This window comes from Rosa chinensis, chromosome 1 (genome assembly GCF_002994745.2).
Source record: "Rosa chinensis cultivar Old Blush chromosome 1, RchiOBHm-V2, whole genome shotgun sequence".
NCBI lineage: Eukaryota > Viridiplantae > Streptophyta > Magnoliopsida > Rosales > Rosaceae > Rosa > Rosa chinensis.
The window spans coordinates 7,194,124-7,215,353 of NC_037088.1; the positions used below are offsets into that span (position 1 = coordinate 7,194,124).

The 21,230-nt window shown below is 34.7% G+C and overlaps 2 protein-coding genes across 2 annotated transcripts; one reads left to right on the forward strand and one right to left on the reverse strand.

Moving 5' to 3' along the window:
• The first annotated feature begins 1,009 nt into the window (after positions 1 to 1,009).
• Positions 1,010 to 13,194, forward strand: LOC112182150 (crossover junction endonuclease MUS81). The gene is made up of 16 exons (XM_024320600.2): positions 1,010 to 1,270; positions 1,793 to 2,062; positions 2,495 to 2,583; positions 2,686 to 2,764; positions 2,872 to 2,958; positions 3,046 to 3,171; positions 3,778 to 4,009; positions 5,194 to 5,398; positions 5,495 to 5,610; positions 7,183 to 7,331; positions 8,103 to 8,160; positions 9,020 to 9,178; positions 9,701 to 9,780; positions 11,328 to 11,562; positions 12,124 to 12,210; positions 12,883 to 13,194. Exons 2-16 carry the CDS (start codon positions 1,863 to 1,865, stop codon positions 12,988 to 12,990), a joined length of 2,010 nt encoding a protein of 669 aa, XP_024176368.1. The 5' UTR covers positions 1,010 to 1,270; positions 1,793 to 1,862; the 3' UTR covers positions 12,991 to 13,194.
• Positions 13,195 to 14,017: 823 nt separating this feature from the next.
• On the reverse strand, positions 14,018 to 20,466 carry LOC112180698 (probable inactive purple acid phosphatase 27). Its single transcript, XM_024319262.2, has 13 exons — positions 19,760 to 20,466; positions 19,522 to 19,609; positions 17,144 to 17,416; positions 16,855 to 16,963; positions 16,503 to 16,620; positions 16,283 to 16,415; positions 15,883 to 16,070; positions 15,467 to 15,653; positions 15,309 to 15,376; positions 14,970 to 15,060; positions 14,618 to 14,806; positions 14,427 to 14,510; positions 14,018 to 14,289 (listed from the first exon to the last, which is right to left on the reverse strand). Exons 1-13 carry the CDS (start codon positions 20,092 to 20,094, stop codon positions 14,233 to 14,235), a joined length of 1,920 nt encoding a protein of 639 aa, XP_024175030.1. The 5' UTR covers positions 20,095 to 20,466; the 3' UTR covers positions 14,018 to 14,232.
• Between the last annotated feature and the right edge of the window lie 764 nt (positions 20,467 to 21,230).

The following is a 21,230-nucleotide window of genomic DNA, read 5'->3' on the forward strand; positions in this document are numbered from 1 at the left end:
TCAAGTTTTGGGTTACTTTTCGGTTGCATATCTACATCTCAACCGTTCAGTTTTTAGGTACTAGTGTATAGATCATCTCTGCAAATTTTCAGCCAAATTGATGATCGTTAAGGTATCTAACTCGCTTATACCAATGGACGGACTGAGTTTGTCAACTTGAACCGTACTAGCTTTAAGGCAGTTATCAATGCCTTAACGATCATCATTTTGGATGAAAATTTGCAGAGATGATCTATACACTAGTACCTAAAAACTGAACGGTCGAGATGTGAATATGCGACCGAAAAGTGACCGAAAAATCGAAATTCACACTTTAATTTAAAAGCGGAGCTCCGCTCTGGATATGATTTGTGTGTGTGTATATATATATATATTAAGTCCGTCCATTGGTTTAAGCGAGTTAGATATCTTAACGATCATCAATTTGGCTGAAAATTTGTAAAGATGATCTATACAGTAGTACCTAAAAACTGAACAGTCGAGATGTGGATATGCGACAGAAAAGTGATCGAAAACTCGAACTTCATACATTAATTTTAAAGCAGAGCTCCGCTCTGGATACTCTGGATAAGATCTGTGTATTTATATATAATTTATTTATTTTTGACAAAATGTGGCACAATGGTTATAATCTAAGACTCTCTTTTTTGTTGACCCTATTTAATACATACAATTTTTTGAAGTTACCTTAGTAACATTTATAAATATTAGTTATAGTTATATATAATTAATTATCTCTCTAAATTTTTAAAAATTAATTGTTGTTTAACAAAGAAAATAAAGCTTCCTAAATCTATTAAGAGATAAGTTGTATGTGGATAAAAAAAAGATGAACATAATGAGAAAATAGAAAAAAACAGAAAATTACTAAGACTTGTTTGAGCCGTTTAAAGGGCTGGACCGAGCTTGACCCTTTTGAGCTCAATTGAGCTAGACCGGGCTTCATTTCCATAGCCCTTACCCCTCCCTATTTGACAAAGAGCCGAGCTTGAAATGGACTTAGGGCCTAATGATGACCTCCCAGGAGCCATATGTTGGCTAGTTTTTTTTGGTTCGTTTTTGGCCTTTTTAGGCCTCCCTGTTAAAAACAAAGGGGGTGGCCTGGCCTAAAACAATTTGACCCGAAATTTCCCTCCGAAACACATTCTCACTCTTCCTTTCAATGTAACGAAATCGCACCGTGTTCTGGTCTAAATCTTCAATCTCTCTGCCTTCTCTTTCAATCTTGATCACTGAAAACCCAATTTCTGCCAAAACCCAATAGGTCGAGGTATGTTTTATTTGGGGTTAATTACTGTGATTCTACTTTGCTTTTCCGGAAAGATTTGGTTTTTTCTAATTTTGGGTTTTCATTTCTCTTTCACTCCCTGTTCTTAGTTTTTGTTTGCTGAGTTCTCTTGATCTAAATGAGAAAGCTTGATATGGGTTTTGTTTATTTTGACGGATTCTATATATGTTACTTTGTTTTCATAATGCCTACAAATTCTTGAGTTTGTTGGGCTTCTGAGAAACACAAACTATGTCAATACCCACTTGAATCTTAGTTTGGATGTAAAATTTCTTTGCTTGTTTTTATTTTATGGGGTTTATGAATGGTAATCGAAATGTTTTTTTCTTTTTTTTTCTTTCTGGTTGGTATATCCATGTTTATATGTAGTGAAGTATGCGTTGCTCTCATATTATGCTTCACCCAATTTCTGAATGTTATGTTTTTTGTGGCTGCTTTCTTGTTATTTGACTATGAGGTTTAGCATAATGATTTAACATTTTTCCATCGTGAATCTATGTTAAGGAGGATCTATTTAGTTCACACATTGCCTGTTAAAACTGAGAGACAAGCCTGCCCTTATTATCACGATTCAATGGAGCGGCACAAGCGGTTGGTGGTGTGCTCTGAGAATGAAGCGCTGGCAGAGTACATGTTGAGTAAGTGGCAGGAAATGGCAGACAAGAAGCCCAAAGGAATCTCTGAAAACATTGAAAAGACTCTTACCAAGGCATACTCCAATGTCTGCAACTCTAAGAATCCTGTTAAAACCCTCAAAGAGTTTTCCCAAATCAAGTGAGTTATAAGCTTGTTTTGAATTTTTTAATGGTTTGTTGGATTTTCATTAATTAGTGTTGGCATTTAGTTTTTCTTGAAGATTAATTCTTCATTAGGCTTAAAATCTGAATTATAAAAGATTTTTTCCTTTGTTTTATTGTTCACCAGATTTTAGAATTTAGTTTCATTAGTTTCTGTTACTAGTTGTTTGGATTGTATAATTTGTTAAATCAGTATAGTGCCATAATCTGTCTGAATATTTGTAACCTACTATCACTCATTTTCAAGGAGAAGTCTACATGTAGGAAGCTAAACAATGAAAGTGAGCTATTAATACTTGCATAAAGGGGAAAAATAAAACTTTTTGATGATTCCAAAATCTATCGAGAGTTTCTTATTTTCACATTCTATATAATTGGAATAATTTTGTGCACTGCTCATATTTTGCAGGGGTGTTGGGAAGTGGATTTTGAAGCTTATGCAAGGGTACTTTGACACCGGTTCAGGCAGTTCTGAACCAGAAGATGTAACTAAAAAGGGTATGTCTTACATATTTCCTTGGCTTTACACTCTCTGTTTTCATGAATCGCATTGTACATTCCTTCTTGTTGCTGTCCATTATGGGCTTGTTCTTTTATTAGGTAAGAGAACCAAAGGAAGCAAACGCTATGTTCCACAAAAGAATTCTGTAGCATATGCGTTACTGATCACACTTTACAGGTAAACTGGGTTTTGATTTAACTAAGTATGCTCTAAAACAGCCGTAACTTGTAATTGAATTCTTGTTACACTTTTTGAAGTTGGAATTAACAATAAGTTTTCATCAGGGGAACTGAAAGTGGGAATGAATTTATGCGTAAACAGGAGCTCATTGATGCAGCTGAAGCAAGTGGACTATCTCGTGTTCCGATTATGTATGTTAACTCATTGTTTTAGTGTTCTTTCCACTTGTGTTAATATGGATGTCTGTGATTTTTTGAGACCCAATTTGTTGTTCTTAGGCCAGAGAAGGGAAAGGGAATACCGGTACACCTGGGAAATTCTACAAGGGAATGGTATAGTGGTTGGTCCTGCATGAAGACATTGATAACCAAGGGACTGGTTGTGAAATCAAGTTGCCCAGCAAAGTATGGCTTTTATCATACATTCCATTCCCTTTTTTTGTCATGTTGAAAAGAAATTATGTATTTATCTTATACCATTTTTTGTTTTCAAAACTTGTAAATATTAATGACGAGAGCTGTAGCGTTTTGCCGAGTACAGTTTTATGGAGCATTACATTACTTTTTTGTTAACAAGAAATAATAAATCACACCTTTTCTATTATTTTTTGCTTATGAAAGCATTTGTTTCTAGAAAAAAAATTTAGTAGGCAAGTTCTACTTTAATGTGAATGATGATTTGCAGCTCAACTATGGTGTGCAGTTTATTTGAAAGTTGATGAGTCTTAATACTTAATCTGATTATGTTTAATTGAAGCATGTTTTGTCAAGAGGCACATTTTTTTTTTTTTTAGGTATAACCGTATAACATACTTGAGTTAGTTATAGGCTTTAATTGATTACCAGTTGGAAGCTTGTTTGTGATCAATTTAGTTACTCTACTTCTCTTAACAGAATGCTGAGAAATCCTGTATCAAGCAAGTTTTTTTAAACTTAGACTTCAATATTGTAGAATTTCACTTGATCATATTTGCACTATTATCAGATGTATAATGCTTGTACAAACTGTAGGTACATGCTTACTCAAGAAGGTAAGGAGGCTGCTCGTGAATGTCTCGTGAGGTCTGGTTTGGCGGATCCTGTAGAAATAATTTCTAATGCCAGGGAGTTGTCTATCGGGGATGTGGACATTTCACATCAGGAACTTTCTAGTCCTGACTCGGCCACAGATATGACATTGTTATCCTGTAATTCAAGTAGGAATAAAAACTCAATTGATATTCCACAGGAATATCTTGACAAGGTAATTATCAAAATGACCTTTCATTTTTATCTTGAATTGTAGCTAGGAATGATAATCCATTTCCATTTTCATACTTCATATTTACTTCTCAGCAGCATTCTTTCTGAGATTAATTTTTAATTTAAGATTGTGTCTCAGTAGCTTATTTTAGTTGACATCTTTCCTCAGATATGGGTTTAGGTTGTTGTCCACAATATCCTGTTGTGTTGTGGCCTCTGTTCCACTTGATTCTGGACCAATATTTTTTCTTTTCTTTCCAAAACAAATATAAGTTCTGAAGTGACACTGATGTCTTGGATTGAGTTATGTTTGATCACTTGAATGAGAAATAAATAGTTGTTTTCTCCGTAGCTTTCAGATTGTTGATGAAATGGATATTTTGTGATGGAAAAAGCAATTTTGTTAAGAGCACTAGGTGTGTTTATATAATTGTACTCTGCACGGATTCCCTAATTTTTATATCTTTTTCTTTTACACGACTCTGTTTTACATTGTTACTGTGCAATCTTCCTAAGTATTTTTGTGGGCATATGAATATGAAGATTCTTAGTTGACTTACTAATAAATAGACAATTTTAGCGGTGTTATAAAATGTTTACAGTTCTTGGGTGACCGTATATAACTTACACTGCTAAGAAATAGGCCATCAACTCCCTGTGTTTTAGAAAAGGCATGCTTATGATAAGAAAAGAAAAAAGTAGCATGCCATCAATACCCCAATATGGTGGTGCTCCAAATATTACAAATAAAAATATAGGAATAGTTGATGGTACTTTATTTCTCTGTTTCTTTTTTGTTTTTTTGTTTTAAGTTTGTGACGGTGGTTGGCAAACTGTTAATAGTATCACTTTTGACTAATCCTGATTGTCCATGAAAGCGTGGTAATAGTTGACCCCAAAAATCTAAGCCTTCGATAAACAAGCAAACTAAAATAAATGTGGTCCTTCTTTCTATTTTAAGTGATCATATCTGCTCATTTTTCTTTGTGTTCAAGTATATTGAGATTTAAGAAAGCTTCACGTGATATAGATCTTTTTCCATTTTATTTTTACATTTTCCATTGAACTTGACCCTAAGGTACATGAAATATTGCAGCCTTTTGCTTCTTTTCGTCATAGAGCCTTTTACTGTTAGTTTGCATACTTGGTCAGAAAATTTTTCTCAATTCATTTTCCTTTCTTTAGTTTACACGCATGGGGTATTCTGAGGAACAGATGAACCGAGCTATCAGTGAAGTTTTAGAGACTTCCCATAACAAGGAAATCTCTTCACTATGGCCATCAGTTCTTTGTCGCCTTCGAGAAGATGAGGTTTATGGTTTTCATATGAAGTCTCAAAGCATAAGGGGAAATCTTCGGGCAACACCATCCACTCATACTCTTGTGAATGGTAATAAGCTTCTATTGTGCTGCCAAATGAATTTGAAATGCTCCAATTTCCTTAAATATTTGATCATCTTCTTACACAGCTCCTTAAAGTTTTCAGGTGATAGAGATTGTGTTAGACTGCCCAACACTTCTAGGGATGGAGGTCCTACGCCAAGAATTAATTCTGACAAGGTTGCATCAAAGTTGTTTACGACGGGAGCTCCTTCATCTCCTGTATGTGATGTGTACATACATTTGAAATAAGTTATACTAGTTTTCTATTGGTATACTGTATACATATAACTTCTTATGTGAGTGATAAATATTATCTATTTTGAAAAGAATATTTCATTAATACATATAATGTTTCAGCATTGCCAGGATACTCCTAAGTACTGCATTGTAGGACATAATCACTATTGGTGTCTTTGTTATTTTTTATTTTTATTTTTTCTATTCTTCGTTTTAAAAGAATAGAGGCAATTGAGAGTTATGCTTTCATGGCTAAATACTTTTGTACCTTGTGCTTTGGAGTCATTTTTATTTTACCCCTATTCTAATTTTAAGAAGTGAGACATTCAACCAACTATTCAAAAATTGTAAAAATTTTGTATCTCCAGCACTTGATCATCAGTATAATCGTTAACTCATGAGATGACTTACATTCTAAAATTATGTAATCAGATAATGGTCAAACTGACTTTCATACGGATGGATGTCGGAAAATTTAACAACTTTGACCAGTAGGTTGAAGTTTGTTAAAATTAGAAGTTTGGGGTTGGAATGTAACTGACCCCACAACATGGTGTAGTAATATGTAGGATTGATAAATCTTAAGTGAATATAGCATCTCCATATGTCACTGGTAGAGTTTCAGCCCATTCCCCGGTTCAAGATGACAGTATTTAGAACTCAGTTTGGCTATGCATTTTATGGGCTGCAATTGTTACATGACTCATAACAATGGCGTGACATTGGTCCTGCTTGCCATGCATGTCCGGTCATAGCTAAAAGGAAGATATTAAATACTTGCAATAAAAGTAACAGTGCTGACATCCCTGAAGGCGAACTACTGGCACCTATTTTCTTTCCCTCGTATAGCTTTTCCACTCTTTGGAGATTAAGGTGGAGCCATTATAGTAAAACTAATGATTCATGAAAATAAATGAATACATGTACATAAGCATGCTTGATTGCCAAAATGTTGAGCAGAAAAGTATTTTATTATTTTGAGATGAATCAAGTTAATATGAGTTTTGGAGATATGTCAACAGTGAAAACATATGCTTTTGGTTTTCTTCTTCTTTCATCATGAACAGAAGTAAGACATTCTCACTATTTTAAAGCATATTGGATCCTGTGTTCCAAATGTTATAATATGAGATTTTGATAAGTCAAAAACCCGAAACATATTGTATTTGACTGCCTTCCTTGTTTTTTAATTTCAGTGGAGGCTACTTTTCTGCTCCTTACACAACCTGCCTATGGTGCAGAACCCTGTGTCGTATACGAGACTTAGATTTTGGAGTTTGGTCCATTTGTTTCTAAATTTTGCTGCTGTCTTTTGAATTATTATGCTTCTGAAAATACTCCTGTCAAAGGGAACGTGCCAAAATAGTGTCTGTGCTGTTGTACTAGGACTACTACTTTAGGGGTCACATTGTGAACTTCTGGCCGTTGTATTTGCAAAACGGAACAGTAGGGTGGTTACAAAGCTTTTTCTTTATATTTGAAAGTCAATTGTTGCAGGATTATTGAACACTGCATATTGTTACGTGTTGCTCATTGGCTTTCTGGTTTTCTTAGAGTTGTCCTGTGCCAAAGTCCAGTTTGGCTGGTGTTGAAGCAAGTTCGAAAGCTCTGTCTGTGCCACCTTTAAGCTTTGGGGAGAAATTTGAAGATGCATATGAACTAGTCTTTGTATTGGATGATCGAGAACAATTGGCCGCTCAGATGTGAGTAGCATCTGCTTAATTTTATTCTGCAACTTCTTGTTTATTTAAATCATCAAGCCAGTTAAGGATATTTTCTATGACATTTTTTGTGGTCAAGTCAATAGATATTCGTTTTAGCAACCTGGCCTGTAGAGCTCATTGCTTGCACTTATCCATATTTCTTAGTTGGGGATGACTACAGGGCAGCAATACTATATAAAATTAATTCAAAGTGTACACAAACAAAAAAATTGCGGGTGAAACCTTGGTTTCCTTTTGTTATGTGTACTTTATACTTCTCTATACAGGTTAATCTACAGAGACACAAAAAATGCAGATAGGGAAATAAACCGAAGAAGCTATATGGTTTTATTTTTAATTTTTATGACAGATCTCGATGCACGGTTTCCAAAAATATAGAACTAACAAGAGAGGCAAAGTACGACAATTGGGGTTGTACGGATAAAATGGTAGATATCTGTGTTCTCTAAGGATGTTTTTGAACCAATCAACTAGTCCAAGGATCTAATTCAGAAATTGACACAGTACTGTAGTGAAAAAAAAAAAAAAAAAAAGGTTAAGGAGGGCCCTTAATTTTAACCTAAAAAACCATCTGCTAAGTTGCCATAATTATTGTGTCATCGTGTTTTGTCTTTTCGTAACTAGTCAGTATGCTTAGTCGGATGTTTATTATGTTGCTGTATGCAATGGTATTGTGCGCTCCTATTCTTTTGCCCACTGTCCTTGCTGGTGTTTATAACAGGTGTGATTAATTGTATGTTGTGGTTTTAGATCACGGTCTAGGAGCATTATCGAGAGTGTTATTTCTGGATGCAAAATCACAGTAGAGGTGAGTTATTGTCATCTTTAATTTGTTAGTCTTTCACAAAAACAGCAACTTTTGGTATTGTCTTCTGTTGTTTATTTGTTTGTTTGTTCATTTCTATAATAGTGTTTGACATGTTATGGTATTTCATGATTGAGTCACCAGGAACTTTTATTAAAATGATGAAACCTTTGTTGCATTCTCTAGATTTAAATGGTTTCATATGTAATGCTAGCAAATACCTAGTGGCCTTTCTGATTTGTAAAGTATATACCTGTAGAACTGTCAATAAGAGTGGTAGTTATCAGACTGTGGTATTAAAAAACATTGATAATCATGAAATTAGGGGTTGATTTGGTCCTGTCACCTGACCTAATAAGCAAGACCTGCTGCCGAATTTGGTTTCCCTCTATGAAACATTAATTCTCTAACTATTTGGCCTAGGTTAGGCCATGTATCATCAGCTTGTTTTTCACCATATTGGGGATTCTAAGTAATGTTAAAACCTACTTTCTATCCTCAGTGGCTGCAAGTCCTCTTGTTATGTATAATGAGATAGTGATATACTTGAGAACATTACTTCCCAACTACTATCCATTCTGTATAGTTATAAGCTTTGTTAAAGATCATTGCCACACTCCCAAACTCACTTGGCTAGCTTTTGTATCATGATACAAAACTCAGTGTTGCCTCTTGTGTTGTTAAACACGTCTTGGGTTTGTCATAGCGTTGATTATATATTGTTATTTTTCATCCAATTGGCATCATAAGTCAGTTTTCCACATATCTGAGAAAGTCATCCAAGACTACGAGGAAAAAAGGACGACTTTTTTAATTGTTATTTACGAAGTAAATAGTAAGAAACAAACTGACACTTTTACAGGTTAGGCGGTTACCAGTTGGAGACGGAATTTGGATAGCTCGGCACAAACATCTGAAGAGTGAATATGTACTTGATTTTATTGTTGAGAGGAAAAATGTTGATGATTTGCGCTGTTCAATCAGAGACAACCGTTACAGGGATCAAAAATTGAGACTTTTGGTATGGAATTTTATTTGAGATTCACTTATCTTTATTGGTATGTTAAGTAGGTTTTTGGGATATATTTTTTTTTTTGAGAGATTCAATTATCTTTATCAGTATGTGAAGTAGGAGCTAAGCTATGGTTGACATTCAGTTTATCTTGTTTAAAGTTGGTTTTCCTAATTGAAGTAAACGAATGTTACTGAATCGTGAAGTATTCTTGACTTCATTGGTTTTTAAGTATTTAAGTGAGGGTAACTTTTATAAAGATTTTGAACTTGAGCTATGATTGCATTAGTGTGAATGGTTATAACACAAGACACTGATCCTCTTGCTAGATTCTTCATTATATCATTTTTAATGAGAAAGATACATGTTTATTTGTAGTTGCCTGCTATAGAGTTGCTTCTGTTTATTCATTCCAGTCTCTTTTGTCTCTTACTATCTACTGCACAAATTTATTTGCTTGTATTTTGAACTTTATATGCATTTGTTTTGTTTTACTTTATCCTGACATTTTCTTAATTTGCATATAATCAGCGGTGTGGACTTAAGAAGCTCATATATCTCGTGGAAGGTGATCCAAATTCTAGTGAAGCAGCAGAAAGCATCAAAACAGCGTAAGCATTTGTTTGAATATTCTTAAGGGCTATATTTTTTCCTACTTGATTATAGGTACTTCTGTTTAAATCGAATCGTCATGTTTAAAGTAAGAAAATAAACTGTGACTATGTAATAATTTTTTGTTAGACCTTCTCTTGCAGTATGACCAACACCCGTGTAATTATTGTTCGTCTTCTGACTCTGTTGAATATTTATGTTCTCTGTTTTGGTCCTTCTTTTAAAAAGAGATTGTTTCTTATAAAAAAAAAAAAAAAAAAAGAAAGATTCTTTATTGCTTTATTAATTGGTCGTTTGACAGTTGGAGGCCTGATAGTTTCCAGTAGATAATATTACTAATGATGGTCGAGTTTTATGGTGATACTAAGACGTGGCTTTAATAGATTAGTGAATGATTAAGATCATGTGTATTTTGGTTTAGCTTGGCTTGGTTGTGTCATCAGTCTTGGCCCAAGCTTTAGCCTGAGGTTACAGGCAAGCCATTCCAGTAATCCTATTATATCAAGATTTATACAAAAAAGTTGCATGGAAGTACATAAAATTACAATTTTATCCATCAACTAAATCAGATGCCATTTCAGCTCAATTAAATGCTTTCAGTCATCGTCATGCAGTTGGTTTGCTGTACTTTTGTTACTTGAGATGTACAGATTTTGGTTACTTCACAGAATCAGCACTATATACTCCTGTTCAATCTTTGTAATCCCTTGAAAAATCCAGCCAAACTCGAACTTTAGATGTTCAAATTCAAGCACTGTGTTCATGCTATGATATTTTTGGATAAAATCTCATTGACTGTGAACATCTAAGTTGGTTTGAGATTGTTTTGCCTTTTCCTTCTTGATTTTGTTGAACTTTTTTTCTTGTTGAAATTTGTTTTTCTTAGACAACAACCAAATCAAACAGCAAATTTAGTTGCATCATGTCTGCAATTTTTGGTTCTCTTGTGGGTGATTCATTATGGTCGCTGAAGTGAGGTTATTGTTGAAGTCTTAAGTTAAAAATTGATAGTACATTGTATTGCTAGTTCTGGTTTGGTTAAATGGGTCTATATTTATACTTTAATACCTTATAAATTTTTAATGACTTATTATTAACAAATCAAAGGTTAGCAGCATTTAAGTCGTTCTTTATCATCCCTTGTAAGTAGCAAGTTTAGTCTCCTTTTGCCCTTTGGAAGATATGGATGTATTTGAACATGTCCTTTGTAAGCTTGTAATCTTATGTAAGTTTTCCCAAATGTTGTCAGAATTTAAATAGAATGCCAAGCCTTTATACATTTTTTTTCTTTCAAGATTTTAGTTTCATAATTAAGTTTATGTCCTAGGATCTTTTCTTTGTTCAGACAGTGTTTTCAGTTTGGCTTCAAGTGTGATTTTTCAGATATCATCTTCTTTGGTGTTAGTGGTTGAAAAGAGCAACTTATATTTTAGTAATGACTCCTTGTTAAACAGTTATAGTTATCATTATCCTATAGGCCTTCAGAGGATAACTCCTAATATTATTTGAATCAATCTTCAGTTAAAAAAATTTACATCTTATGCAGTTGCTTTACAACCGAGCTTTTGGAGGGCTTTGATGTTCAGAGAACGGGAAACCTGACTGAAACCTTGAGGAAGTATGGTTATCTTACTGAAGCAATTTTTAAATATTACAAAGATCTCTCTGAGGAACAGCATAAGCAAGCTGGAGTTTGTCCTCCTTTTGATGAATTTAACAAAAGGTGCCAAGACCTGGACAAGATGACAGTCAGTGACGTATTTGCCATTCAGCTCATGCAGGTATGAACTGTTTTTAGGGACATGGAAGTCATCCTGTATTTGACAGTCAGGGACATAATGCTTATATTCTCTGAATGCAGAAAACTATCCACACACACAATACAAATATATACGTATGCTGCTCTCAATGTGCACAGAGAAAATTAAATTCTACGCATTTTTATGAATTTGTTCCTTTAATATTCACTGTCTATATATGTTTGTGTACACCGTGAGATATATTGGCTGCTGTGGATCATATATGGATTTTGTAGAACATAAAAAGTAAAAGGTTCATTCTGTCAAGATAGCTGAACAATTTTCCTATTGTTCAGTTATTCTTGATCTGTTGGTTTCCCTTGTCCATGTTTCTACTATTTTTTTTTTATATATATGTTTTTAGCATTAGAACTGCATCAAGTAGTGTATGGATACTGTCATGCAGGCTTGGGTACATTGGTGTATAAGTTTTAGAATCAACATTTGCGATATCGTCTGCTGGGGAAGGATATCATTTTTGAGAAGTAGGATTTTCTAATGCCAAAATGATGAACAAGCTCTACATTTGAATTATGAATGCAGGTCCCCCAGGTGACTGAGGAAGTTGCCATAGCTGTTCTGGATTTGTACCCAACAGTTATTTCTCTTGCCCGTGAATACTCTCTACTTGTAAGTCTTCACTCCCTTGGGGAATTGGAAAATCACAGCTGATGTCTATTGTTATTTCTCATCCACAATGTTGATGAGGTCCCTAATTTTATTTGGGTTGGGGTTAAATTGAAAAGGACAAAATGAGAAAAATGAAATTTGGAGAATAATGAGGTTGCTCTTTTAAGAGCTGAAATGTTCCAGGACCCTTTGCATATGCATTCCTAAAACTGCCATATATGATTTAAATATAAAAAAAAGTAAATTCTAAGGGTTGAATGATTCTAGTGCTCACTTTAGCGACGTGTTTAGAGGCTAAATGCTCTGAGGTCATTGTAAATCTGATTATGTTGTTGCTTTAAGCAAAGTTCAATTTTGAATCCGGACTCCGTGTCTTTTGAGGTTTGTTGACAGTTCAACATGTGTATTTAATAGCGCTCCAAAACCTTGGTGGTTTTCCAGTGGTATCTTGGTTGATTTTAGACATTCTACTAGACTGGAACTCTCGTCCACAAGGCAATATCTGTCTCCTATCTGATTAGTCCTAATTGTAGACCCAATTACACATTTGTTTAATCTTCATCAACCTCTTTAATCTTCTTCGTACTCCTTGACGGGTGGTCAAATGTACAGCAGACATATTTTGTTTTTTGGCTTTGTTGTACTAACACCAGCATGTATTTATTAAACCAGGAGGGCGATGTTGGCGCACAGGAAGAGATGCTTAGAACGCAGAGTAACAATGTTGTAAATGCTGCTGCTAGTAAGAATATATTCCACTTTGTTTGGGGCATTGATTGATAGCTATCTCCCATTGTCAAAAATATGATTCCATTGTTGCTCTTGTACTCTAAACTAATTTTGCAATGTAAATATGATGAACTCGCTTTTCTCTTGCGATCAGACTAGGCAATGCCATTGAGTCTATTACACAAGTAGGAATTTGTGAATATTGAAGAATGTTTATCTGGTCGGCCGATTGCAATTTGGCTCTATTGATAAGAAGTGGTGGTTTGGCTCTGGCTTTGAATTTTGCAGGTCAGATACAGAAAATCCAAAAAGTTGTGATCTAGTCTTGTAGGGCTGAGAGTTGAAGTCAAACTGTCGTATATATTTTTCATTAATTCAAGTGGATGCACATGGTTCCTGTTTATCAAACCTCATTTAAGCATGCATTAGAAGTCGGCAAAACCTAGCACAAAGTGTTACTACTAGATTTGCAATACATTAGTGAAATTATTCATTATAGAGGGCCTTTTAATAAGTGTGCAGAAGAAAGGCTCAGGTGCCGTTTGTTACTGTTTTTCCAGGCTGTTTTCAATTTTCAAAATGAAAAATGGGTAGAAAACGTGTCCGGTGTGTATAATTGAGAAAATACTGAAAATGAACTATTGAAAATAGTTTCCTAAATACGCTAGGAACTTGAATACGACCAAATTATGTTTTCAAATGTTTTTGCCGAGTAGACTTCGAGAAAAGAAAAGGGTATGAATAATTGACAAAAAAGAAAAGGATGCATGCTTTATTCTTAGTTCTCCTTTCCAACTTTGAACTTCCTATGGTTTTTTTTGTTCATTTGAAAGTTTTACGATATATTAATATACATATACATCCAAATAGACTGACGTCTTGCATTAGTAGAGCAGTTTGGCTTGGTCTCGAATTAGTCTATCCCTGTATGAGTCAATCTACCTCTATATTAAATGCTCAGCTTAATTACGAGATTATGTAGGGAGTAAGAGTGTACTAGCCAACTCTTTTTGAAGAAGATTAGCTAGCATCCAAGTTGTCTGTATTCGTTTCCTGTATATGTGTTTTAGAAATGAAGTTCTATGTAATTTGTTCATCTAGTGTACGTATTGCTCCATTTGTACACTGTACTTTTGTTTCCATCCTCATACTCTTACAAATTTAATTACATATATACATATCTAACTAAAGGGGGCAATATATATATATATATATATATATATATATATATCTTGCCTTATAGTTTCTAAAGAAAAAACTGTGGAAGCCACAGTTAAACTCAATTTATCTAACTTATGCTTTTGTAATGTGAAAGCTGTCGTCAACTTTTCTTGTGTTTGCATTCACAAACTGAAACAAACAAAACAAACGTGAGAGAATATAGTGGATCTGCGCATTGAAATATTTAAACTCTTGCAGACTCGAAGTTAATGTAAATGCTAGGCAGTACGAACTACGAAGTGCTAATCTCAAGTTTGCATACATACCTCTAATTTGATATCTGTCCTTGTTGCATGCGCTCTGAGATAACCATATTCGGAATGCCTTGATAAACTCCAACTATTGTTAATCTGTTTGAATGAAGTCCCAATTCCATGTAAAGAACAATGAAGAACATGCTTGTACAATTAAGTGCACATTTTTGAAGAGAGATATGACAGAGTAAAGAAGGACTTACACCACTGGGAAACTTGTCCAAGGAAAAGCCAGCCATTCCAATTATAGCTTGCACTGGGGCACTGTAGTTGCTGTGATCATATGTGTCTATCCCAGCCTCATCTTTGCTAGGCAATTTCATGCACTGGCTCTTATAAATGGAGCAGGTTCGCTCGTAGTTATGGACATGACCAAACAGGGCCAGATCAACCTAGTTCAAATTTCAAACAGCATGTACATGTCAGAAAAAAATTTAAAATCCCATGTTTAAACCTAGAGAATCCAATAGAAAACCAGATTAGAAAAGAAAATGGAATCCATTGAGAAATGACAGAGAAAACAATAACTAGCTAGGTGAAGGTCTGGGATGTTACTTTGCTTGCCAGAAGTAATGGTTCAACTTCGTCAACAAATTTTTCATCAACACTCAGGAATCCAGGGGCAGATGTATACATTGGTCTATGCCTGCAGTTTGAAAATATTAATATATATGCATGAAGATCTGGTGAAACTTTCAAGCGGTTATAAACTATTGATATTGATTAAATTATGCAGAGTAGACAGTTTCTGTGGTTCAAACTGTATGTCATGCACATGAACAGATCCGATGTGAATCAGAAACCAACGGTTAAAAGAACTGATTTATATTGTATGGTGTTCCTATAGAAAAACTACATAAGCTTGAATAGTTTTTGAAGCATTTAAGTACTTACCCCATAAATATCAACCAAGGAGTTTTAGATCGATCAACTGAAGCCATGTCCTTTTTCATCCATTGATACTGCAAGAGCATATAAAAAAACATCAAATGCAAATAGAAGTGCAGTGCACAGCTATAGGATATTATAGATCAGTGCTTAATCATCTTTACCTGCTCAGAATTTTTGGTCCAGTCATGCTCTGTTGAAATCATCGTGATGTGGACGCTTCCTTGTTCTATGGAATACCATGGTTTATCCTTTGCTGGGGTTGGCATTGGAAAGTAAGTCTCATAGGGAACTCCAACTTCCCCACCTGAATCTGCAAGAACGTACACCGATCCAGAGTCTATATAGTCCCTGAAAAGTGTAGAAGCAAGCATAGGATTAATTAAACAAGAAAATATGACATTGTTACTTGAAGTCGTCTGTTTGTACGTGTTAAACAACCATTAGATCCCAAAACGAGCTGTTAGATAATGTACCAACAATGTACACCAAGATAGCTAGATATACTATAAAATGGCATCGAAGCCTCTCAGAGAACTTCAAATTAAGTTCCTAGAGCACGTCTTATGAGCACACGTACCTCTCATGGTTCCCGATAGCTGTCATGTATGAAACTCGAGAAGCAACAGGGTTGATTTGGTGAAGGAAAAAATCCCATTCAACTAAAAACCCAGTGGCATAGCTTATATCTCCAATGTGGAAGACAGAGTCTACATTCCCGGAATTTATTTCATCTGTCACGGCTTCAATCACTGAGAGGGATCCTGGCTATTCATGCCACAAGATTAAAATTAGCCTTTTCTTTTCCTTCAAGGTATGTAGAAGAAAAACAATGTACTGTATAGTTAGTTTCTTTTTTCCTCATGTTGATTTACTAAATTAAACACGACATGTTGTGTTGTAGGGTTAGAACGATGCTCAATTACTATTGTTTGAGTCTAAATTTCTGCAGTACTAAAAAAGCATCATAATTCATATACCTGAATATAATGCTCTACAGAAGAATCACGAGGAGCCTTTCCCATATCGCCAAATGCAAGAAATTTGAGTTCATCAGATCCTCCCACAGGGGGAGTGCGAAATTGGATTCGATCACTCCAACCAACTGAATCACTGCATTTTTTTTTCAACCCCCAAATAAGAATCAATCTGTCTTCTTTTTCCACTTATCATTTTGAGGTTTAATATGAATGAATTTACCTTCCATATCTATAAGAGAAGCTAGATGAAGGCTCAAGTCCTGTCATCACTGCTGAATGAATGAAGCCTGGATCATGCCACCCAAAGTCTTTGGCTGGACTTGGTATGGCAGGTAAACCTATCAATTAGTAAGGGAAATAATTAGAAGGGATAAAGAGACTGAAAACCATACATGGTAAGCTATTCTGACTTTACCTTGCATGCATGGTTTCACAATACCTCTGTATATGTGATGAGTAAATGTGGTACGTATGTAATCTGTGACATTAAATACTTGTGTACATATATGTGATATTAAGCATTTCCCCTTAATATATATATATATATATATATTTACAATGATGAGACTCACTCTGCATGTCATCTTGTGAAAATGTGGTAACTACTGAAGTCTGTGATTTTCCATCTCCATATTGTACTTGCTGAGGTTTCTCATCTCCACTGACCCATGTTAATTTCATCTGCACCATAAGTCATGTTTCATTCATTTAGAACTAGCTAAATGCTATCCCAAGTTCATAGTTACAAACTTCCAACAGTGTCACTATGTCAACTTGGGTTTCGACCATTGCTTGACACAACTCGAATATGACAATACTCTAAACACGATTGATCGAACTGGTAAATGTCAATTTATTTACCGATGTTCCAGTTGAGTCTATGCTCGAGAGATGTCCATACAGTGGCTTCTTTGGATTGGCAAATTTCAGAGGGTTTGCTTTCTTCAAAATGCAAGGGACCTCAAATCCACCAGAAAACAAGACGAATTCGATGTCGGTTCTGATGTTAATAACATGAAATGTTAACGAACCACTGCAGGTGGAGATAGCACAGTGACTGGTACCATTCTGATACTTTTTGCATTCCTTCTTCTTGCAACTGAGGTAGTCAGGATCAGCGCTCATGTATGTTGCCTGCAAAGGAATTAATTAAATATGAACGGTTTCCACCATAAAACTATCAAGTGCCGATTCACCAATCACAATTGCAGTTCTTTTGTTAAGAATCAATCACAAGTGCGGTTGAACAAGCATGTTTTTCCTTGGATATGTCCTAAACATTTGTTTTAGGATAACTTGAGCATTTTCCCTTTAATTTTCATGATCAAACTGTTGTGTCCTATAAATTTCCAACCCTATCCAATTTCCTCTTCCTTGCTTATTTAACAGCATTCAGTTTTCAAATCCACGAGAGAGAAGAGGGTAGCGTGTGGGGATGTAGAGCGCTCGCTTAGCATGCGAGAGGTACAGGGATCGATACCCCGCATCTCCACTTCTACATTTTTTTTTGGTTATTTATTCATTTATTTTTTTGTTATTAAGAGTTTGGAGAGAGGAAGACTATATCCTACACTTCTGCGCCAAGATAGACATACAATCTTGACCATGAATGACTGACCTTTTATTTTTTGTTATAAAAAGTTTGGAGAGAGGAAGACTATATCCTACACCTGCGCGTTAGGGCAGAACTACAATCTCGACCCTGAATGATTGACTTTTTATTTTATGTTATAAAGAGTTTGGAGAGAGGAGGATTATATCCTACACCTACGCGTCAGGGTAGACCTACAATCTCGACGCTGAATGACTGACTTTTTATTTTTTGTTATAAATAGTTTGGAGGGGGGAAGACTATCATACACCTCTGCGCCAAGACAGACCTATAATCTCAATTCTCGACACTGAAGGACTGACTTGGGACATGTACCTGTCTCCTCAGCTCCCAGATATGGATTCCTGGAGAAGGTTACAGATCATGCATGCGACTCAACGCAGGACTGTTAATAATGAGGATCAAACTTTAATTGAGACTCAACCACAGACACGCCTATATCAACTGAACCAACACGCGTTGATACGAAATCTTTTTTTATTGCACCAATAGGGCACAGATATTTGTAATTTTGGTGAAAATTGGGGAAAACCGTTTGGAAGGTAGAATTATGCGACAGAGACCCGATCAAGTTATTCTTGCGTAAACGTCAGCTTTCTCTTTTCTTTGTTAGCAACGTTTCACTTTAAAGACACGTATTGGCCATCCTACGTTGTTTGACTTTTTTGGCTTTTATTCATTAAAGCTTATTAAACCATTTTTCTGTCTACCTATAAATCACAAGTGGTGCTATGAGCTATCTACGTACTTTCTGTTTTCTGACCTAACTGAGTAATAAAAATGTGCTATTTCTTCCCGCCGAAAGACAAAAGTAGCGGTGATGAATTGAGATGCATGATCAGCACTCTTTTCAGTTAGCTTGCAGCTTTGGTTGGATTCTCGATCTAACATTTACGAATAAGAAACTTATGTGACGAAATAAAATTATTTCGATAGCTAGACCTAAAATCTACTTGTTGAAATATTTTCATTGCTCTATGCAAAAGAATTTTGTATATGATTAGTAGCTTTGCTTTTTTGATAGCTCTATATTCATTATTTTCTTTGTTCACCCTACAAATATTTGAATTATTGAAAGACTATATTACCCAAATGCAAAATGACTAATAAGTACACTAATTTTTTTTAAAATTTAAATCTTTAAGGAAAACTAAATACATAACTAATTAAATACAAAACTACTTAATTTCTCTTCTGGTAACATTAATTTTCATCTTCTCCATCAAAATTTCAATTTATTACACGAACATTGAAACTGAATGGAAGTAAATCAAATTATGATTTTATTAGGAAACTTTAATATATTTTAAGACGTCTTTTTAATTGATATAAATTAAATGAGAGATTTTTGTTAAACAAAATTTCATTTTTAATTTGATATGTGGAGGATATTCCTGGAAAGAGAAATGGGTTGGATAAGTAAATCTAATAATTGAAATTAAAATGTAGGGTGTAATGAGCAAGTAGGGTAAACAAAGAAAATTATAGGGTGGCTATTTATTATTAATTAGTGTTCCTAATTCCCATCATTTGTCTGTTTTCTTCTTCAAATATATTCTTATAAAAGAGAATGCATAACATGATATTTCAAGTTAATTTCACTCAGACGGAAAAGATAATCATTTACCTTAACAGGATAATGGCAGAGAAGTGGAAGTTTACTAAAATCACCAGTCTGTATATAGTAAAACGTATTCAAAGGACAGGTTGAGACACTGCATGCACATATATATAATAATACAATTAATAATAGTAAAATATCTAAACAACGACACAATACTTGATCGAGTTATAACTTAATCGATGATTCATATTGACAGTCGATAACATAAGATTCGGTATATATGAAAATGTACAACACTTACTCAGAATTAGCAGGTGAAATCATGGCCACCCAATCATTTTTAGAAGGGTTCAAGATGCCACTAACATTGACAGTCACAAACTCATCATCTCCAAGGCCACCAGGACTCGAGTTAACACTAATTTGCAGATATGGGCTCGGATTCCGACAGTTGCCAAGAAATTTTCTGTTCAGCAACCTAAACTCTGATATTGCCGTGTGGTTAAGGTGTTCAATCTGTGACTGGACAACCAAAGGGTGCAAGGAAGATGATGAAGAAGCACAGGAGCCAAGAAACAATATCACGAACACAACACAGATAAGTTTGGGAACCCCACAAGTGCCGGAAGAACCCATTTGGAAAAAGAAATTAAAATACAGAGAATGAAGATCAGAAATTGTGAAAGCTATGAATCTTGATCATGGACACATGACCTAATTGTCTGTTTATTTTGTTGCTGTTATGAAACTAAACTGGTTGGCGATATCAAGGCTTATATAAGAATTTGGGGCTTGACAAGAACCTTGGCTTATATAAGAATTTGGGGCTTGACAAGAACCTTGACTTATATATAAACATGGCATATTCTTTATAACAAATTGATGACATATATAGAGATAGATCGGAGGAGATGGGCGAAGATTACGTTTGAAATTTTTTGTTTCTTCACGTAACGTTGTTTCTGGTTATGCTTGACACAGCACGCAGCTGTGTAAAGCCTTTAACTACTAATTATTTGTTTTTGGTGTTTTCTTCCTCTGCCGGTTCTGTTCAGATGCTCTAGAAACTGTGGATAAAGACATGTAGCTTCTCCACAACCTAATCTTAGCTAGCCAGTGCATGTTCACCAAACAAAATTGTAATTGTACACCAAGTATTACTTTTTGTGCCCGGTTAAGCAGGGCTGGTCCTGCATGAGATTATGGAGGCCTAAGGCGAATTTAAATGTGGTTTCATATGAATTCTTGTGGCATGTAATCTTTTTTATTTTTTATGATAAGTATGGTTGTAAATACAAGATTGTAATTGGTGTTTTATTTTATTTAATCCTTTTTTTTTTTTTTTGTAAAAACAAAAACCCTTAGCTTACCTCATAAGTACATACTAGCCTCTTAATTGACTTTTATTTTTATTTTTTTTAAATTTAAAAAAGTTACAGCAGTTTCTCTCCTGATTTTAAGGAAGTTTCTTCTTTTTTTCATAGGAGGTATTGCAATCTTTTAAAATATGATATAGTCAATTGACTATCTTATCCTCGTATACAAATAATTTATTTATTAATATATTAATAGATACTATGTGAGGGCATATATGGTAGTTTAAAAATTTAACTATTCCCTCAATAATTGACTTAATTATATAAGATGTCATTGAGAATTCTAATTTGTAACCTTTACAATGTTAAAAAACAGTTTATACCATAGGGGGTAGTGAAATATAAAAAATTTGTTGCAACTTCTTTCCTAGTCCTTAATATCCGTGTTTACAGTTT